Here is a 21,711-nt window from a genome sequence, read left to right as displayed (position 1 = left end):
GGTTCCAGCTCATTCCCTGTTGCAGCCTAAACTCATACCAACAGAAAGGAAGAGGGTGATGGGTGGGCAAATGGTGAAAAGTTCTTCACAAACTCCATAAAACATAGAACAACATAGAGTACAAACATTTCAGGGGATTCAGCAACAGAGTGACATAATTAGGGCAAAAATATTCTTTTCCTCTCATTTCCCCACTGTCAGATGCTGGCATGGATAGTTGTGCCCTCCTTGAGGAGTGGTGGTTGCCATGCCAGGGACAGAACTCAAGAAGTCTATAAAACACATCTCCACTTGCCCAAAGGTATAAACAGAGGCAGATTTATTTTTTTTTTTTTTTGTGTGTGTGTGGTGTTGGGGATTGAACCCAGGGCCTTGTGCATGCAAGGCAAGAACTCTACCAACTGAGCTATATCCCCAGCCCAACAGTGGCAGATTTTCAGCCATCCCAAATGCATTTTGAAGTAGGTATGGTGGCACATGCATGTATGTAATCCCAGCCACTCAGGAAGCTGAGGCAGGAGGGATGGCAAGTTTGAGGCCAGCCTGCACAGCTTAGTGTGATCCTGTCTCAAATAAAAAAAATAAATAAATAAAAAGTGGTGAGAGTGTAACTCAGGGATAGAGCGCATATGTGAAGCTTTGGGTTTGATTCTCAGCATCGCAAAAAGAAAAAATAATCTGTATGACTTTTCTCTTGTTAATTTGTCACATGTCAATTATCAGGCCCAGCTAAAAATCCTAAGAAAGTAGAATTTGCCTTCTCTACAGTTTCTGCCAATGACAATGAGATCCTAAAATGTTGGGCTGCTCCATTTGCTCTGGGACCTGTGGAAGGGATCCTGAAAGAGCCAACAAGAAACAGCAGAAGGTAAGAATTCTTTCCAAAGTCAGTTCTCACAGATCCCTCTCCGTAATGCTCAGTAAAGAGAGGAAGGTAGAAAATTTCCCCCTTGTCCTCTCCTTTCCAAATGCAGATTGATATGAAAAAAACATTTGTAAAATTTTGTTCTCTGAATTGTGACTCTTGTGAATTAGTTTCTGGGTGTGATCAATAGCCTATCAGGAATAGTTCTCTTTTTATCCTCATTTCTGTCTTTTGTATTATGTCATAGAGAGGAAAATTATGTTGTTTTGTTTTATGTTCCAAGAGCTTGACCTTGTGACAAATGAAAACATTTTCTCTGGTCTCTCCCAGCCAGAAGGTGTAAATGCTGGCTTTTATCAGGTGACTCTCCGAACAGGCTGTGAACAAAACATGTGACAAGCAGCACCCTCTTTATCTGACTGTGCCAGTTCTCAGGGGAGTTTGTCTCAATAGGAAGCACAAGTTCAGAAGAGGCTTTGTTGTTTCAGATGCCATTGTCTTGATAGTGCTGGGAAACCCTTATCCTAGCATCGCCCACCTGGTGCCACAGGTTATTGGGTCTGTGACCAGAGGCCTCTCACATTCCCATGGCCCACTGAAGAATTTGTTTTTGCAAACACTGTTCTTGCTTTCTGTGACACAGTCTTTGATTTCTTTGGCTTATTCTGGGAATGAACTTTCTGGATCTTAGGAAGGTTACATTTTTTTGCACCCTCTTTAGCGACAACTTCTGCATCCATGAATAAGCCATCAAAGGTTTACTTCTTTTAAGCCATAAAAAGGTATGAGTCACAATTAAGATTGGTGTACCACAATAGTGCATGCCTACAATCTCCGTGACTCTGAAGGCTGAGGCAGGAGGATCCCAAGTTCCAGGCCAGCCTCAGCCAATTAGTGAGGCCCTAAGCAACTTAGTGAGACCCTGTTTCAAAATGAAAAATAAAAAGGGCTGTGGATGTAGCTTAGTAATAGAGCACTCCTGGGTTCAATGCAACCTCCCTCCCCGCAAAAGATTGGTATGACTCTGAAGATTTGGACTTGGAAGGATATTTTAGAGAGCTGTCATCCTACATAGATGTCTTAATATCACTGATGGGAAGATTATATTGAAAAGAAATATTAAGGCAAAGATGAGAATCAATTTCTAAATTATAAGTTTTTCAATAATAACTAACTTATGGTTAAGATTTCAAATGAAAACTCTTTAAGATGCCTGTTTGCTTCTGTTTGTATATTTATCCCTATGTAAGTGTGTTACGTAGCTGTAATATTATTCTGCCTCTGAATAATATTGCACCAATATATAATAGTCAGTGTGCCTGGGAAGAAGCCCCACTTAGAATCGGCATTTTTGAAAATTCTGTCAAAAGGATCTGACAAGCAGCCAAGACTGGGAATAAATGATCTGGTTGGTGGCATCTTAAATTCAATTCCCTCTACTGCACAACACCTTTTCTCCTCGCTAAAAATGATTGTTAAATCCATGCTGGGACAATTCTTGCAGTCTCTAAGGGCACCCAAAGGAAAATGAACAAAAGCTCAAGGGAACAGTGACTTGTGTGAGCTATGGAGGGGAAGCAGCCAATCAGAATGACACCTACACTATCAGCTGCCAGGTCAATAACAGGGGATCCAGCAGGAACTTCTTCTTTTCCTTCTTTTTTTTCCCTTCAGTACTGGGGGTCCAACCCAGGGCTTTGATCATGCTAGACTTTACCACTGAGCTACACTACCAGCACAACCAACAGGAATTTCTTTTATTTTCTGGTACAGGAGATTGAATCCAGAGGCACTCTACCACAGAGTCATCCCCAGCAAACCCCCCTCCTTTTAAATATTTTATTAGTTGTTGATGGACCTTTATTTATTTATTTATTTTTAATGTGGTGCTGAGGATCGAACCAGTGCCTCACACATTCTAGGCAAGTGCTCTGCCACAGAGCCACACCCAGGAACCCCCACCAGCACTTTTATTTTTTCATTTTGAGATACGGTTCTCCGGGGAACCAAATGCCGGCAGTCTGGCTGGGCACAATTCAGGAGCCAATTGTCAAAAGAAACTAACTTTATTTTTAGAACCACAGCCAAACAAAACAGCTCCTCAGGAAAAAACCCTCAGAGCCCAATTGCCACCACCAGCTTCCCATAAGCCTCTCACCCCAACACCAGCCTCTCCACCTCCCACAATCCTCCTGCTCTTGAGGCCAATTGGCTGGGTCACATGGGCGGAGCCAAAGAAGTCCCACAATGAGCAGCTCCGTGGTTTGAAAGGGCAGGGAAACAGCCCAATGAGCATCACCGGAGAGGAGCCAATCAGCTAGATGTTGCTGGGGCGCTGTGAGCCAATCATCAGCCGGCAGCTGGAAGTTTGCTGGCAGCTGGAAGTTTGCTGGGGCCCCTTAGGCTGTGGCTCTCAACATAACTTTTTGACACTGGCCTCAAACTTGTGAGCCTCCCAGGCTGGGGATATAGCTCAGTTGGTAGAGTGCTTGCCTTCCATGCACAATTGTGGCCCTGGGTTCAATCCCTAACACCGCAAAAAATTCTATATATCTATATGTCTATATATCTATATATCTATATCACATACTCACAAAAACTTGTGATCCTCAGCCTCCTGAGTGCCTGACATTACAGGCAAACCTCACTGTGTCCCACCCATCAGGAGGAATTTCAACTGGGTGCCAACTAGAACTCCCAGGATTATAGAAGCTACTAGAAAAATTAAGTGAGGAAGTCAATAAAATGCACTGCTTAATTCTCTGACTCGTATTTCTTATTTTCTTACTTATTTTTTTTCTTTCTTTTCCTTACTGACAAAAGCTTACTGTACAAAGTAAAATCCCCCTTCCTTTCCATAATCTTTCTCTACTCTTCCCCTCCCTGGAGGATAACAGTTGAGTGTGTATTCCAAAAATTTTTTTTCCAGACGTTGTTCTCCCAGGGTTTAATGTGTTTCTTCTGCTAGACAGTTCCTTTAGTCTCAAGCCAAATAACTGGAGTTCACTCGGGCAAAGAGCATTCCCTCCCTCCTCCCAAAGGTGAGCACCAAGAGGCTGGGATCATGTTTACAGTTTTCTGAGAAATCGAAACTTTAAAAACGCGGGAAAATTATAGTTTCGTGGTCCAGGGGGCTGAAACTTGGCATTCTTCCCGGGCTTTCTTTCTTTTCTTCCTGGAGCTTGAAAACTATTTCTTCTCCCTGAAGGCTACCACCGCTCAGTCCGCGGCTCGCTCAGTCCAGCCGCACTCTCAGTTCCAGCAGCACCTTCAGTCCAGCCGCGCCCTCAGTCCAGCTGCGCCCTCGTGAATACATCATGGAGCCTGAAGCTTGCTTCTCCTTTGGGCGTTGCAACGTTGGGGAATCTTCATTCCCAAGGTAAGTACAGATTGTCTGGAAAGATCCACGCCACGCTTATTCAACCGAAGGAACGGTCTTAGAGATCCCAGGGGCTGGGCTTGTGGCTCAGCACTAGAGCACTCGCCTGCCATATGCCTGGCGCTGGGTTGGATCCTCAGCACCACGTTAAAAAATGAATAAATAAAGTAGTGGTGTTGTGTACAACTAAAAAGAAATATTTTTTAAAAAACGAGTTCACAGAACTCTAAAATGAAAAACTCTAAAATGAAAATCCACTGTGTGCCGCGCACGGTGATACGCTGCTGCAATCCTAGCGATTCAAGACTCTGGAGGCAAGTTTGAGGCCGGTCTCCGCAATGAGCGATACCCTGTATCAAAATAAAAAAAAAATAAGATCATGACTGGAGGTGGAGCTCAGTGGTAAAGCGCCCCTGGGTTCCATTCTCAGTCCTGGAGGGGAAAAAAAAAATCACACTGTGGCCAGAGCGGGGGTGGGGTGGGGTGGGGTGGGGATATATATATATATATATATATATATATATATATATATATATATATATATATATATTATTTAGTTGCAGTTGGACAAAAGACCTTTATTTTGTTTATTTTTATGTGGTGCTCAGGATTGAACCCAGGGCCTCGCATGTGCTTGGCAAGCGGTCTATCACTGAGCCACAACCCCAGCCCCATGCTTTTCTTAATTGCACCGAATACACAGTGAGAACTGGTGGTTAGAATAGGACTTACTTTTTAGCTGAGGCCAGGGATACAGGAGGCAGGCTTCCAGTCTCAAGCAAGCTGGCTGAGGTCTGAGACCCCGGAAGATATAAAGGTGCTTTTGGCCGGAAGGGAAGCCTGTGAAGAAGTTACCTAAGTGAGGGAGGTTCAAGTTGGCAGATTAGAGCGCGTCTGCATTCCTAGTTGTCTTTTGAGCTTCAGGGGGGTGGGGGTGGGGGCGGGATCATGCTAATTTCACTTTCTGAGAAATCGAAACTTTAAAAAACCGCGCCAGGAAATTCTAGTTTTCATGATCCAGGAAGCTGAAACTTGGCAATCAAGCAGCTGGAGTACTGCTGCTTTGTGAGATGTGGCTTTATGGATGTAGGATCTCTGCACTTTCACAGAGAAAGCCACTTGGTTTAATGCTCCACTATCATTGTCTTAAAATGACAGCATTGGGGTTGGGGATGTGGCTCAAGCAGTAGCACACTTGCCTGGCATGTGTGCGGCCCGGGTTCAATCCTCAGCACCACATACAAAGATGTTGTGTCTGCCAAAAACTAAAAAATAAATAAAAAATTAAAAAAATAAAATGACATCATAATTTTTGAATTTTCATTTTTTTATTGAACTTCAAAATTATGTACCAAACCCTGCTCCTTAATAATATTTAGGCGTGACATATAATGCTTCTTTCAGTGAATATTACTAGTGTTAAAACATTGTTTTGGTATGTTATTTATTTTTAACAACTTCTAGACATATGTAAAGGAATACAGATGCAGCCATGTCTTCAAAAAGAAAAAAGAAAAGAAAAGGGAGAGAGGGAGAGAGAGAGAGAGAAGGCACACTTACCCAATTGGTTGATCTCTATGAAAAGCTGAGCCACAACCCCAGCCCATATGTTACCTCCTTTTAAATAAACTCTGCTGTATATGCTTGCCTCAGAGAGCTTCCCTAATGTTATACTTCAACATGTGAGGGGGCAGGACTCGTCATCAGTAACCAGCAGTAACACACACTGCAAGGAGGAGACCTACATCCTCAGACCTGGCCCCCAAGTCCAATGCCATCCTAAATCTCACATGTAAAGAAGCAAGCCTGGTTGCTCAGGCATGGAATCAGGAGTGGACTGCCTAATGTACTCATTTCTTTCCCCTACGTTTCAACACTTTGTTTATAGTCTTCCATATTTTCTTGTGCACACAGACTGAAGTAGTTCTAAAAAAAAATTGGATATTAACATATTTATGTTGTTAAAATAAATATGCCAATTAATGTTTAGAGAATATCCAGAATATATGTGTCTGTTTGGGAAAATAAATATGTTATGGGTAATTGTTTTCCTATCGCAGAGCAGCAAACATCTCTCAATTATCCATCTGATTATTATTCATAATTACATATTATTTGTGTCCCATTTCCATAAAGATTTCTGGATATAACTCATTAAAATTGAGCAAATTCACTAATTGGTGCTTTCACAAGTATGTGATTTAATTAGTGTTGGTAAAATAACCAAATGTCTTTTCACATACTTGCAAAAAATAACTTCAAAAATCCAAATGGATCACAGCTTCCCAGTCAATATAGCTCAAGTTTCTCCTGAAAAACAAAAACCAACCAAACAAAAACATCTATTCTGAAAATCTGGAGAACCTTTTCATAGAGATCAACCAATTTCTCTCCATGATGTTGCACAACTTTATACAGCTACAAATGATGAAGATTCCCAGTTTTTCTACATCTTGTTAAATGCTTCGTTTTGCTAGGCTTATAGATACTTGCTAGTCTAAGGAAACAAAATGGTATCTTTGTCTTTCTATACATTTCTTTGACTACTCTGAGGCCAAGCCATCTTCTCATATTCTTATAGGTCAGTTGCGGTTCCTGTTCTGTGAATACCTCTTCATTTCTTTCTTTTCTTTTTGTACCTGGGATTGAATTCAGGAGCATTTTAGCCACTGAGCCACATCCCAGCTCTTTTTATTTCTTTTTATTTTGCAACAAGAGTCTCATGGAGTTCCTTGGGCCTCACTAAATTGCTGAGGCTGTCCTTGAACTCAGGATTCTCCTTTCTCTGCCTCCAAGGTTGTTGAAATTACAGGCTCCCACACCACCATGTCCAGCTCTTTTCTTTCTATCTTTCTTTTTAATTTATTTTTTATTAATTTTTATTCTATAGGTTAGTAATTTCAAGAATGTTATATAAATAGAATAATACAGCATGTGACCTTTTGAGATTGACTCTTTTCACTCAGGGTGTCTTTAAAATCCATCCAGTTGTTTTGTGAATCAAGAGTCTGTTCCTTTTTATTTCTGAGTGATATTCTGTGATATAGATAGACCACAGTTTATTTAACCATTCACCTGTTGTAAATATTTCATAATTTTACAATCCATTTTGAGTTAATTTTTGTTTAAGATGTGAGGGTTAGTTTTAATCTTTGTTTGTTTTGTGATACTGGGGATTGAATCCAGGGCCTCCTGCATGGTAGTCAAGCCCTGAGCTATATCCGTACTACTTTTTATTTTATTTTGAGACAGTCTTGCTAAGTTGCCCAAGCTGATCTTAAACTTGTGATCCTCCTTTCTCAACCTCCAAGTATCTGGTATTAGTCTTGTGCTATTGCACCAGGTTTTGGTTTGATTTTTTTTCCTGTGTACATCTAAATTGCTCTAGCACCATTTTTGAAAAGACCATTCATCCTCTATTAAATTATTTTTATGCTTTTGTCAAAAATCAGTTAGCTATCTTGTGTTGGACTATTTCTGGGTTCTCTGTTCTGTTCCATTAATCTATGTGTACTGCTTGCCAGTATCACACTCTATATATAGTGGAGCTATATAGTAAATCTTTTTTTTTTTTTTGATACTGGGTATTGAACCCAAGCTTGCTTAATCACTGAGCAACATTTCCAGCCCCTCCCCCTTTTATTTTATTTAGAGACAGGGTCTCCCTGAGTTGTTTAGGGTGACTTTGAACTCTTGATCCTCCTGCCTCAGCCTTCTGAGCCACTGTGATTACAGGCTTGTGCCACTGGCTATATAGTAAATCTTAACATGAGATAGAGTGATTCCTTACACTTTATTCTTTTTTTAAGGAAAAAGTTCTAGAATCATTCTTCTGTGTACTATTCCTTCAAAAAAAATTTTTTTTAGTTGTAGATGGACACAATACCTTAACATCTTCCTTCCTTCCTTCCTTCCTTCCTTCCTTCCTTCCTTCCTTCCTTCCTTCCTTCCTTCCTTCCTTCCTTCCTTCCTTCTTTCTTTCTTTCTTTCTTTCTTTCTTTCTTTCTTTCTTTCTTTCTTTCTTTCTTTCTTTCTTTTCTTTCTTTCTTTCTGATTCTGAGGATCAAACCCAGTGCCTCACATAGTGCTCTACCACTGAGCTACAATATCAACACCACTCTATTTTCCTTTTTAGAAATATCATGTTAGCTATTGTGTTAGTTTTCATACTTTCCCATAAAAAAATTCAGAATAATTTTGTCTATATGTAAAAAAAAGTCTTCCAGGGATTCTGATAAAAATTGTGTCAAGTCTACATGTCAATTTGAGGGACAATTGACAGCTTTACCATGTGGTTCCATTGAAGCAGGCCAGAGACCACTCCCCACCCAGAAGACCCTTACCATAATTAAGCAGAAACCCCCACTATATTTGTAATATGGAAGTTCCTCTTCTTCAAAAAGCTTTCTATCAGCAAAAACTTCTGCAGAAGGGCGTTGTAGTTGGTAGCTTCCTCTTTTTAAAAATTTTTTTTAAATGAATGTCAGGTTTGCAGGGAAAAAAAAGAAAAACTTTTGAAACCTCTGTTTAGAGGATGGAATGAAACACGATTGTCATATGAACCTGCTAGCTGCCCTCCACCAAACTGGGTATAACGTTCAATGAATTTCTATACTCATTGTTCAGAGGAAGAATTCTTAGGCAAGAGCCACCTCTGAATCCTGTAGTCAATAATCCTGCTTCCTGCAAATTCCTCAGAGTGTATAGCCTCTTCTGTCCTACTTTAACATCTTAAGCTCCCTTGATGATCTAAACTATCGCACATAGTAGTTGCTTATTTGCTTTCTACCTCCCCTAAATAGCAAGCTCTCAATAGCAAGGACCACATTGCTTTGTTCACCACTGTGTTCTCTGGATTTAGCACAGTGCCAGGTAAATGATAGATGTCCGATTAATATTTGTTGAGTAAATGATTTATGATTATAATTTATGATTAATAATAATTTCACAGTTGAGAAATGACCAATTGACATGCCTATGCTTGGCAAAATGTAATGTGGCCTTTGAAATATATAATTATAAATGTGACAACATTTCTCCAAAATTTGGAGAAATCATAGATAAAACAATGCAAAATTCTGTTCATTTGATGACTATAATTCATAAAAATGTAATATTATTAAAGACCACAGAGGAAAGGGAAATACAAGTAAAAGGATTATTGTCATAATATTTGTGAAAATTTTAAAGCCCAGGATAAGACTGAATTTTGTAGTATGCCATATTTTTATGTGGCCAATGGTATATATTTAATAATGTAATTATTATAGGATTTTGAAAATAAAAAATTTTCTCCAGTAAACCCAATGGAACCAGGTACTTCATAAAATTTTGATAACTATTGTGATGTTTTACTGTTATTGATTGAACTCTGTTATTGAGTTCTCAATCTTTTATTACACTAGTTTTGTTTCTCTGCATATTTTTTAAAACCATATCTGGTTGGGCACAGTGGCAAACATCTGTAATCCCAATAACTCAGGAGGCTGAGGCTGGAGTGTCTCAAGTTCGAGGCAAGGCTCAGCAACTTGTGAGGCCCTAAGCAATGTAGTGAGACCCTGTCTCAAAATAAAAAATAAAAAGGGTTGGGGATGTAGCTCAGTAGTAAAGCACCTTGGGTTCAATCCCTAGTACCAAAAACAACAAAAACTAAAAACAAAAAATACATATATTTGTGTGTGTATAGATATATGTGTGTGTGTATACAGATACATATATATATATCTATATATCCAAAAACATATTAAGAGAAAAATATTTTTCCAACTTCCTTAATATGTATTTGGATGGGACAAAATCTCTCTTATTATTTTATTGAAGAACTCTACCAGAGTTTCCCATTAGTTTATTTTCCTTTTTTTGGGCATATTATTATTAATAATTTTAAAATTCTGATTTGTTATATATTACAACAGAATATATTATAATCCATATTACATATATAGAGCTCAAGTTTTCATATCTATGGTTGTATACGAAGTATATTCACACTATTCGTGTCTTCATACATGTACTTTGGATAATGATGTCCATCACATTCCACCATCATTTCTAACCTCCTGCCCCCTCCCTTCCCCTCTAACCCCTTTGCCCTATCTAAAGCTGGTCTATTCCTCCCATGCTCCCCCTTCCTACTCCACTACGAAACAGCTTGATGCTGGTTGTTTTAATGAATCATGATAATAGCCATTATTTATTATCAGGTGGTTATATGTGCCCAATACTGTTAAAACACTTCATGAACTAGATTTCTTTTTAAAGTCATGTTTGTTGAGATATCATTTATATATGGTACAATTTGCCCTATTTAGTTTTATAGTTATATGAACTTTGATAACAAATATAAAAATTGACAGCATATAAATATGGATAGATAGTACTACAGTGAAGATACAAAATATGTTACCTCGTTCTCCTTTACTTCTTTCTTTTTTTAACAAATAGAGAACTTAATTTTAATATATTTTCATTTAACCCAATGGATTACCAACATAATTTGCAAAGAAAATAATTGTTAGATATTTCATGTTCATTTTCTTTGTCCTAGTAATTCTTTGGAATCAAATGTCTATTTAACACATAACATGCCTCAATTCAGACTAGACACATTTCAAATACTCAGTGGCCTCCTGTAACCAATGGCTGCCATATTGGCTCCTTTCTCCATCTTTCACCTATTGGTGAGACATATGCTGTAGGGTGCATGATAAGTCCCCTTGTTATGTGGTTTCTTGTTGAGTTCCATCAGAAAGGAACACCAAAGAGATGAGCTTAGAAGATACAAGAGTAGAATGAGGTGTTTTATTCCTCCCTATAAGACTCTATTAGACTGTGAGTTGGTTTCTACATGCTTTTGGTGGGAATAACTTCAGTTAGGTCACCTTCTCCTACAAATTTTTCATAATGACTCTCTTCTTTCACCTCCTACCTCTCCAAGTTTACCGAAGGAAAGGTGCTTCACAAAATTTGCTAGTTTCCCTCAACCTTGCCCTTACCTTTATAAATACCTTATTAAATAATTTTTACTCTGATTGATCTTTTTCATCCTTGAATCTTGAATAATATTTTATATATATAAAATATATAAATGTATAAAATGCTAACATTTTTAAAGAAAATACAATAATAAATATATGTAAATATAATAATAAATTATTTGCACCTTCAATGCCACCTCTGGTGTCTGGGCCATCATCTCCCGTGTCATTTATTGTCAAATCCTTATTACTGGTTTGCCCTCTTGAATTGGTTCTCTACTCTGAATTAATAAAGTGTCTGCCCCTTTAAAAAAATTATGATACAGTAAAATTAACATTTCTAGATGTATAGTTCCATGTGCCATCTCTTTGTAATCACACCTTCCCCCTTCCCTTAGCCCATGGCAACCATGGATCTGTTCTTCATCTGTAACATGTCTTCGTAAATATATTTTTAGTTGTCGATAGACCTTTATTTTATTCACTTATTTATATGCACTGCTGAGAATCGAACCCAGGGCCTCACACATGCCAGGCAAGTGCACTACCACTGAGCTACAACCCCAGCCCCTGTAATACGCCTTTTAATGGCTACCTTTTCGTGTTACTCTCCCTTCTTTAAAAATCCTTCCTTAGCTTTTCACTGCTAAAAGGGTTATCCCATTTCTTTTCAAAATATTTTCTTAGTTGTCAGTGGATATTTATTTATTTATTTATATGCAGTGCTAAGAATTGAGCCCAGAGCCTCATACATGCTAGGCAAGTGCTCTACCACTGAGCCACAACTCCAGCCCACAGTGTCCCTTTTCTAACTTTGAGCTTCCTCTTTTCACTATTTCTTTTCTCACCTAACATCATTCATCACTCTAAAGTTCTGGTCAGACTGAACATCTCTTTGCTGTTTGTTTTTTTTAATTGAGCCTTTAAATTTTTTTTTTTAATTTTAATTTTTTGGTACTGGGGATTGAATCCAGGGGCTCTGTGTCACTGAGCAACATCCTCAGCCCTCTTTATTTTTTGAGGTAGGATCTTGCTAAGTTGCTGAGGCTGGCCCCCAACTTGCAATCCTCCTGACTCATCCTCCCCAGTCAGTGGGATTACAGGCATATACCACTATGCTGGGTCTCTTTACTGCTTTAATACACTATTTTCTTTCTTTTTTTAATATTTATTTTTTAGGTGGACACAATATCTTTATTTTTTATTTTTATGTGGTGTTGAGGATTGAACCCAGCGCCCTGCGCATGCCAGGCGAGCGCGCTACCGCTTGAGCCACATCCCCAGCCCTAATACACTATTTTCTTTGCTGGTTTCAGGACTTCCCACATTTCACTCTGATATTAAAGCTTTGGTTAATTTGGATCTTAGCTTGAGTGCTCCTTCAACCAGGAGGCCTTCTTTATTCATATTAGGTTGATTGTTAATATTTGATGCTTTGTCTTTCAGAGTACTTTCCAAACATTGATCAATTATTTTATTCAAGCATATTTCCTCGAAAACTGTAAGCTCCAAGAAGCAGGGGCTCTGCCCTTTCTTGATTTGCCACCGAATCTCTAGCTCCCAGTACCTAGCAGGAACTTGACAAACATTTTTTAGTAAATGAGTGAATGCATTTTGTGTGTACTACTCAATTTACTTTTTTATTAACATGAGATGCATGTTTTAATGGTTTTCAATTGCAGAACAAACATGGAGAAACATAATTCATCTTTGGTGGAGGATTTATCTCACCCAGACTTAGTCCTCAACATAGGAAAAGTGACTCTTGGTGAAAGAAACAGAAACAAGATGCAGAAAACTCGGAGAGAGCAAGAGAGAGGGAACATTCTAAAGGCTGCATGTGCTTTATTAAACTCAGGAGGAGGAGTGATTCAGATGGAAATGGCAAACGAAGATGAACAGCCAGTGGAGATCGGACTGGACTTGGAAGAGGCGCTGAGAGAGCTTATTCAATCTTCAGATTTGCAGACTTTCTTCGAATTCAAGTACCAAGGAAAGTGTTTTTACATTTTTGTTAAATCTTGGAGCAGTGCCCCTTCACCTGAAGACAGTTCCCCGAAGCCTCGCATTTGCAGCCTGAGCTCCTCACTGCGCCGTAGATCTGGCACTTCTGTGATCCTCATGAAGTCAAGAGAGGCGTTTGATTTCCTAGTAACCAGGGAAAAGAGTGTAAAATGTAGTCTGAGTCATGAAGGACTTTCACAGAGTAAAATTCCCAGAGCTGTACATCAGAACATTTTTGAATCAGATCTTGCTTTCAAAGTATTCCAAAGCGACCAACTTAAATATAATGACATCCTACCTTTTCCTGAGTCTCAATCTGTAGAGTTTAAGCAGTTCTCTACAAAAAACATACAAAAATATGTAAAAAGCCTAATTCCAGAGTACATCCCTGCATTTGCAAACAGTGGTGGAGGCTATCTTTTTGTTGGGGTGGAGGATCAAAGTAGGAAAGTCCTAGGATGTGCAAAAGACCAGGTTGACTGTGCATCTTTGGAGACAGCCATAGCAGATGCAGTTTCAAAGCTGCCCATCGTCCATTTCTGCTCTTCTGAAACACAGTTGTCTTATAGGACCAAAGTCATAGAGGTGTTTCGTGGGGAAGACTTGTACGGTTATTGCTTTGCAATTAAAGTGGAACCATTCTGTTGTGTGGTGTTCTCAGAAGCTCCCATTTCATGGATGGTGAATGATTGGAAAGCCATCTACAGCCTGACGGCTGAGAAATGGGTAGACATGATGACGTACTCTCCTGGTTCATTGATGGTGAATGATAGGAAAAACATCTACAGCCCGACAACTGAGAAATGGGTAGACATGATGGACCCTGATCCAGGTAAGGGGCAGAAAGCTCCTCCTTTCCTGTCCTTTCTGCCTCTTGGGCAACTCCATATTACAGTTTTCCTTTGTTTCCTGTTACTCTGGAAATCTTTTTTTTTTTTTTTTTTTTTTTTTTTTTTTTTAGAGGAGAGGGGAGAGAGAGAGAGAGAGAGAGAGAGAGAGAGAGAGAGAGAGAGAGAGAATTATTTTTAATATTTATTTTTCAGTTCTCGGCAGACACAACATCTTTGTTGGTATGTGGTGCTGAGGATCGAACCCGGGCCGCACGCATGCCAGGCGAGCGCGCTACCGCTTGAGCCACATCCCCAGCCCTGGAAATCTTACTAAGTGTTTTGATTCTCCAAGTACCTTGCTTTTCATACAAGAGAAAGTTTTGTTGGGTAGATCAGAAACCTAAATCAGTTGTCAAATAGTGAAAATTTTCCACATTAGAAGTTGAAAAGAAAAATATTTCGGAATGGTTGCCCTTGAAGTAAAGTTCTAGAACTGGCTTTTATTGGCTCTAAGGTAAATTTTTAAATTTTCAGAGCTGGCTGTTAAACACTGTCATTATGAGTAGTTGTTAATTTTATTTTTGGCCAGGGATTGAACTCAGGGCACTTGACCACTGAGAGACATCCCCAGCCCTATCTTGTATTTTATTTAGAGACAGAGTCTCACTTAGTTGCTTAGGGCTTCACCATTTCTGAGGCTGGCTTTGAACTCACAATCCTCCTGTCTCAACCTCCTGAGCTGGGAATACAGGTGTGCACCACCACGCCTGGCTAAGTTTTTGTTTTTGTTTTATTTGTTTGTGGTGGTGCTGGGGATTGAACCCAGGGCCTTACACATGCTAGGCAAGCACTCTACTAACTGGGCTACATCTCTAGCCCCTAGGCGTAGTTAAGTTTTAATATATGATTGCAATTAAATAATGTATATTACAAACAAATGTACTAATACAAACTCACCACTTCATAATTATTTACTAAATTTTACTATCATCTATGCTTGTGTGGTCGTTTATATCTACTGTGTCTGTGTGGTGGAAATACTATAAAACAGAGTGCTACTGTGCATTTCTTTCTTTTAAAAAAATATCTGTTTACTTGTCAATGGACCTTTATTTTATTTATTTTTTTGTATGTGTTACTGAGAAGCCAACCCAGTGCCTCACATATGCTAAGCACTCTACCACTAAGCCACAATACCAGCCCTGTTACTGTGTGTTTCTTCCCAATTCTGCATTTAATGACATTATATGGATGGTTTGAAATTGTCCATGGTGGGAATATTTACAATCACAGAAACAAGCAGTTGGCTGCAAATGAAAAAAATCTTTTCTCAACTAGACCTGGTTATTAGACTTTTACTAGCATAGTGCCATTTCCTTGGATTGGCCACTTGAAATATTTAAAATCCTTTGGATTGAAGTTTGCTGTAACCTCATAATAGTACCTCTGCCTAAATTAAGATGCCTTCTGTGTCTTGATCCTTGGAGACCTTAGTGACTTTGCAGTTCAGGAAAACCTGAAAGTAGCTCAGGGTGATGAAGGCCTTCCCAATGCCAGGTCTGTCCTCAGTACCCTCACATTCTTCCTGATCTGCTTGTGCTCTAAATAATTTGTCTTTACCTCCACTCATCATCATGCACCCACTATGCACAAGCCATAACCTGATCTACTATTCTGTTTCTAACAATTTTCCTTACTCGGCATTGCTATTGCTTCCTAAGATTGTTTGCATATTTTTCTTATCATTATATAATTTGGTGGATTAGTGGGATATCTCAGTCTTTCTAGAATGATTGAGAATTTGCCAAGCCTGGAGAGACACAGAGAATCATATAAAATCTGGGACACAGTCTTTTGTGTGACATAAATAGCTTGTTGGATTTCCATCTCCAAAACAAATGGAAGAACTTAATAAAGCAGTTCCTAATGTCCTTTGATTTTACACCTTATGCCTTTAGGAATAAACATAGGTGTCTGTCTGTCATTGAGATTTTTACATGAGTTTCTTGTTCCTGATATTTTCAATGGAAGTCTTTTTGCTTCACACAAGTACTCCAGATAGGTAGAAGTAAACATTCATAAACACAACTACCATGGTCTTGTAAAGTTTATGTAAAAATAAATTGAGCTTATTTTAACTACTTAAAAATCGATTTAAATGGGGTTGGGGTTATGACTCAGTGGTAGAGTGCTTGCTTCGCATGTGCAAGGCCCTGGGTTCAATCCTTGGCACCAATAAAAATAAATAAATAAATAAAGTTATAAAAAATTTATATAAAAAATAAATTTAAAGAAATGATTTGTACCCATATATCTCCTCAGTAAGCTGAGAGTAATGTCATGGTTCAACCTGAAAAATAGTAGTGATTTAAGTGAGTGAATGAGAATGTGGCTAGTGAATTTCACCTAAGCATTTGCTGTTAGGGGCTGGTTGGAATTCTAAAATGTGATGATCCTTGTACTCTATGCTGCGGGGGATATAAGTTAAGGAAAAGTTTATGCTTCTAAAGGCCTTCATTCATTCATTCATTCTTTGCTCACATTTTTTTATTGGTGCATTATAGTTAATTCATTTTTTCATTCATTAATTTGAGAAATATTTATACTAGAAATATCTACACAGATCCAAAGCAGACATAGTTCCTGACCTTCATGCAGCTTAGTCTATCAAAGAAGAAAATCATTTAATCAGTTCCTAAATTAGTAAATATATCATTAGAGTTGTTATTATGACTACTAGAGGAAAATACATGGAACTATAGAATATTTAACAGAAATGAGAGTTGGGTGCAGGGAAGGTGGTGAAGGATAGAGGGGTGATGTAACACAGATGTGGGGACTAAGACACAAATGTGGGGACTAAAACTATGTCTTATGTATCATGAGAGACATATGAACATAATGCTATCCTGACTGAGAATGAAGAATGATATTGAATGGAGAGATACAAACTTCCAAATAATGGCTCTATAATGGGAGATTTTGGCCATGTTAATACACAATAAAACTCTGTCTAGACACGTGAGTGGGGAGTTGTGTCTATCATGTCTCAAGTCACACCACCAAGAAAATCATATATGCCACCCACTGGTAAGGTCCCTTTCGGTCATGAGGGGATGAACTGAAATCTCAGAATAACATGAGTTTTCTTTCTTTGTGAAGATCTTCTGTGCTTGTCCAAAGACTTTGAATCTCAGCTGAACCTATCTAGTGCACCTCCTCTCAGCAGACCTGTGTACTCCAAGAAAGGCCTGGAACATAAAGAAGATCTCCAGAGAATCTTATTTTCAGGTAGTAACTATGGTTTGACTACTTGACACCAGTCAGTTTTTATGTTATGATAAAGGGAGACAGGTTGTCATGTTTGTGTTTTGAAAACTGCAAATTCTTATGTCCAAAGTGATTGTTCCAAGCTTATAGGTGATAGGTGATTTACTCCCCCACCCCAGTGCTGGGGATCAAACCCAGGGCCTTGCACATACTAGGCAAGCGACCTGTACCTAGGTTACATCCTCAGCCCTGGTGAGAGGTGGTTTGGAAGTGAACCCTCACTGACCTCATAGACTAAGGCAGCACAGCACGTAGAATCCAGGATTATTATTTCCAGTTATGAAACTTCCTAGGACAATTGACAAACAATGTTTTTTCTTATTTTCGACTTCATTTGTTTTTCAAAGCTCCATTTCAAACAAAGCCTTCAATTACTCCATTTTATACAATGAGCAAAACAATTACCAAAGGAATAGGAGCAACTGCATTTAATATAACCACTACAAATATTTTATTTATTTATATGTGGTGCCGAGGATCAAACCCAAGGCCTCCTACATGCCAGGCAAGAGTTATACCACTGAGCCACAACTCCATCCCTATAAATCTTGATTCTCATATATACTTTCATATCATCTCGACAGGATGAAAAACAATATCATCTTCCCTTCTTTGGAACACATGATCATTGAAATAAGTTTGAAACCCCAAAATGCAAATTTATGCTCACCTCCCATAATTGTTCCTGTTGCCTGAAGCAAAGGGAAACTTTTGTGATAGACAGAGCCCCACCATGATAGTAAGGGATGGAAACAAGGGTTCTGCTTCAGGAGGTACCAAAGGGCCTAGCCTGAGGGTCTTCCAGCCCAGAACTGCAAGAAATTCCCTGCTCAACAAAGTTTTTACATCGGGGCAGGGCCTGGTGGCTGAGGCTTGTAGGTTCTGGAGGCTAAGATAGGAGGATCTTGAGTTCAAAGCCAGCCTCAGCAATGGCAAAACTGCTAACACAGTGAGACCCTGTCTCTAAATAAAATACAAAATAGAGCTAGAGGACTGGGGCTGTGGCTCAGTGGTATAGTGATCGCCTGGCACGTGAGAGGGACTGGTTTTGATCCACAGCACCACATAAAAATAAAATCAAGGTATTCTGTCCACCTACAACTAAAAAAATACATACTTAAAAAAACAGAGCTGGTGATGTGGCTCAGTGGTCAAGTGCCCCTGAGTTCAATCCTTGGTACCAAAAATAAATAAGTAAATAAATAATAATAATAATAAATAAATAAAGGTAGGTTTTACATGATTCCATCTTCTCTACAAACGCAGTGTTAAAGAGATGGACCTTTATTTTATTCATTTTTTTAAATATGTGGTGCTGAGAAGTGAATCCATTGCCTCACATATGCTAGGCAAATGCTCTACCACTGAGCCACAACCCCAGCCCTGTGAATTTTCTTTTATAGGAGAGGAATCGGTGTCTTACAAAGGTTAGGGAATTTTTCAAGACATTGAAATAATAGACACATGGATTTAGATGAGGTATGTCAGATATTCCAAGGCATCTTTTTCCTTGTAATATAATAATATTCACAAAAATATTTTTAAAATCTGTCATTAACCATCATCATCATAATCAACCAGTTAATTATGATTAAATATAATTAATAATTACCATAAATATATATATATATATATATATATATATATATATATATATATATATTTGTCTCCCAAATTATCATTCTTTCTATGTGTAGTGCCACAAGGAAATTTGCGATACACTCCTGAATCCGTCTGGAAGGAGCTGTTCTCACAGCATGAAGGACTGAAGGCGTTAATAAGTCAGCAAATGCATCCTTTCTCCCAGGGAATTCTGATCTTCTCTAGAAGCTGGGCTGTGGATCTGGACTTGCAAGGGAAACAGGAGGTCATCTGTGATGCTCTGCTGATTGCTCTGAATAGCCCCCCGATCCTCTACACTGTTCTCAGGGATCAGGATGCAGAGGGCCAGGCCTACTGCACCCAGACTGCATTTACTTTGAAGCAGAAGCTGGTAAACATGGGTGGCTACACTGGGAAAGTGTGTGTCATGACCAAGGTTCTCTACCTGAGTCCCAGGAGCAAACCAGAGACCACAGAGGGGTCAGGCTGTGTGGTAGATTATCCTTCGTCCTATTACCTTAGAGACACTCAGCAAATGGAAGCCTTGCTGCAGGCTCTTGTGATTGTCCTGCTTGGCTTCAGATCTTTCTTGAGTGACCAGCTTGGCTGTGAGATTTTAAATCTGCTCACAGTCCAACAGTATGAGATATTATCAACAAACCTCCGTAAGAACAGACACTGGTTTGTCCATGGCTTGCCTGGCTCTGGGAAGACAATCATGGCCATGAAAATCATGGAGAAGATCAAGAATATGTTTCACTGTGAGGAAAGTAATATTCTCTACATTTGTGAAAACCAGCCTTTGAAGAACTTTATCGGGTAAGCAGTTAGATCTTATACCTATATGTTATTTAATCAGGGATTATTTTTCTGCTAAGCCACTTTGTTCCTTGAGAAATTATTTGTGACAGTAGTACTATATTCAGGGGTACACAAAAGAGTGATTTTTCTCCTTCACAAAATGAAGAAAACTGAGTGTGTCATTTTCATTATTACAGGAGTAAACAGATCTGTGAGGCAGTGACCCGGAAAACCTTCATGAAGAGGGAGGACTTTGAAGATATTCAACACATCATTGTGGATGAAGCTCAGAATTTCCGCAAAGAAGATGGGGACTGGTATGGGAAGGCAATTGCCATCACTCAGAGAGAAAAGGAACATCGAGGAAATCTCTGGATCTTTCTGGACTATTTTCAGACCAGCCACTTGGATGTTAGTGGTCTCCCTCCTCTTTCATCCCAGTATCCAAGAGAAGAGCTCACAAGAGTGGTCCGCAATGCAGATCAAATAGCCCTATACCTAAAAAAACTGATGAAGAACATTAAAAAGAATCCACCACCTAACATCCCCCGTAGATCCTTGGAGATGCTTCCTGAAACTGAATGGGTTCGGGATGTCCAGGGAATCTTAAAGATTCAGAAAAATTTGACTCAGACTCAAATCGTGAACTTTGTGGCAGACACCTGCAAGGGGCTGTTTGAAAAGGGATATACGTTCAAAGATATTGCTGTGCTTGTTAGTACCACAGAAGAAGTGGGTGACTACAAGAATGACCTCCTAAGAGCGATGAGGAAGAAAAGGATGGTGCAGTTCTGCGATGCAAGTGGCATATTGAGTGATCGCATCGTGTTGGACAGTGTCCGTCGGTTCTCAGGCCTGGAAAGGAACATTGTGTTTGGGATCCATTCAAAAACAGCCGAGCCTCCTATCTTAAACAATATTCTGGCCTGTCTGGCTTCCAGGGCAAAGCAACAGCTCTATATTCTGTTTTGTGATTGCTTTTACTAAGAACCTCAACCTGAAATGGTTTAAGACAACTGCTCTGGAGATATCTGTGTCTGTTTGGTTTTGCAGAAACTTTTCTCTTTGGTTCACAGTTCAGATTAGGGCAGAGTTAAGAGTTGGGAATTGCTCCAGTCCTGCTTACTCCTTTCAGAGATTATTCCCCGAACTCTTTCCAAAGACTGTGGTTTCCTCCAGTTCCATTCTTCCTGTTAGATAGGTGATAGCATTCAAGGGAACTTTAGCTGCCCTGCAGGGTAGACCATTGTCCTGGACTTAGGGTGAAAACCATGAAAACAAGAAACAGCTCCTCTAGCATATCTTTCTTTAAAGTCTAGACTTTTTCATTGTGACTACACATAGTTTTTGTTTTTTAAACATTTATCCAATTGCCACTTGTTTTCTGAAGAAGGATAGTCTGTTAAAAAGTCACTTGTTCATTGTGGAAGCATAATTTGTTTCTTGAATTCTTTTTTTTATACTATCATTTATTTATTTTTTGGTTCTGGTGATTAACCCCAGGGGCACTCTACCACTGAGCTCCATACTCAGCCCTTTTTATTTTTTATTTGGATACAGGGTCCGGCTAAGTTGTGCAGGGCAGCCTCAAACTTATAATCACACTTCTTCAGCCTCCCAAGTTGCAGATTACAGATGTGAGCCATTGCATCTGTCCTTCAATCCTGGGCTCCTCTAACTTCAACAAAATAGGACAAATCAGCAAAATAGGGAGGAAAATATTGTTTCTTTCTTTCTGAGTGCATTAAATCAGATATAACTCAGGCCCATCTCACAGATCCTGCTTCATCCCTGGGGTCATCCATTTCTCCACAAAGTCCTGCTTCCTTCATGGAGAATGGTAATAGAAACCAAAATCTGGACATTGCCTATGCTGGTTGCTACTTGTTAGCTTACTTTGTTGTTGCTGGCTTTTGCCACTGT

The 21,711-nt window shown here is 39.2% G+C and overlaps 1 protein-coding gene across 1 annotated transcript; it reads left to right on the top strand.

The window, feature by feature from the left end:
* The first annotated feature begins 3,879 nt into the window (after positions 1-3,879).
* Positions 3,880-21,392, top strand: LOC144255808 (schlafen family member 13-like). Its single transcript, XM_077800736.1, has 5 exons — positions 3,880-4,244; positions 12,904-14,057; positions 17,218-17,346; positions 19,083-19,806; positions 19,986-21,392. The coding sequence occupies exons 1-5, from the start codon at positions 4,183-4,185 to the stop codon at positions 20,773-20,775; spliced, it is 2,859 nt and encodes a 952-aa protein (XP_077656862.1). The 5' UTR covers positions 3,880-4,182; the 3' UTR covers positions 20,776-21,392.
* The last annotated feature ends 319 nt before the right edge of the window (positions 21,393-21,711 follow it).

Source organism: Urocitellus parryii, chromosome 7 (genome assembly GCF_045843805.1).
Source record: "Urocitellus parryii isolate mUroPar1 chromosome 7, mUroPar1.hap1, whole genome shotgun sequence".
In the NCBI taxonomy this organism is placed as follows: domain Eukaryota; kingdom Metazoa; phylum Chordata; class Mammalia; order Rodentia; family Sciuridae; genus Urocitellus; species Urocitellus parryii.
This window is presented reverse-complemented; position numbering and strand designations above follow the sequence as displayed.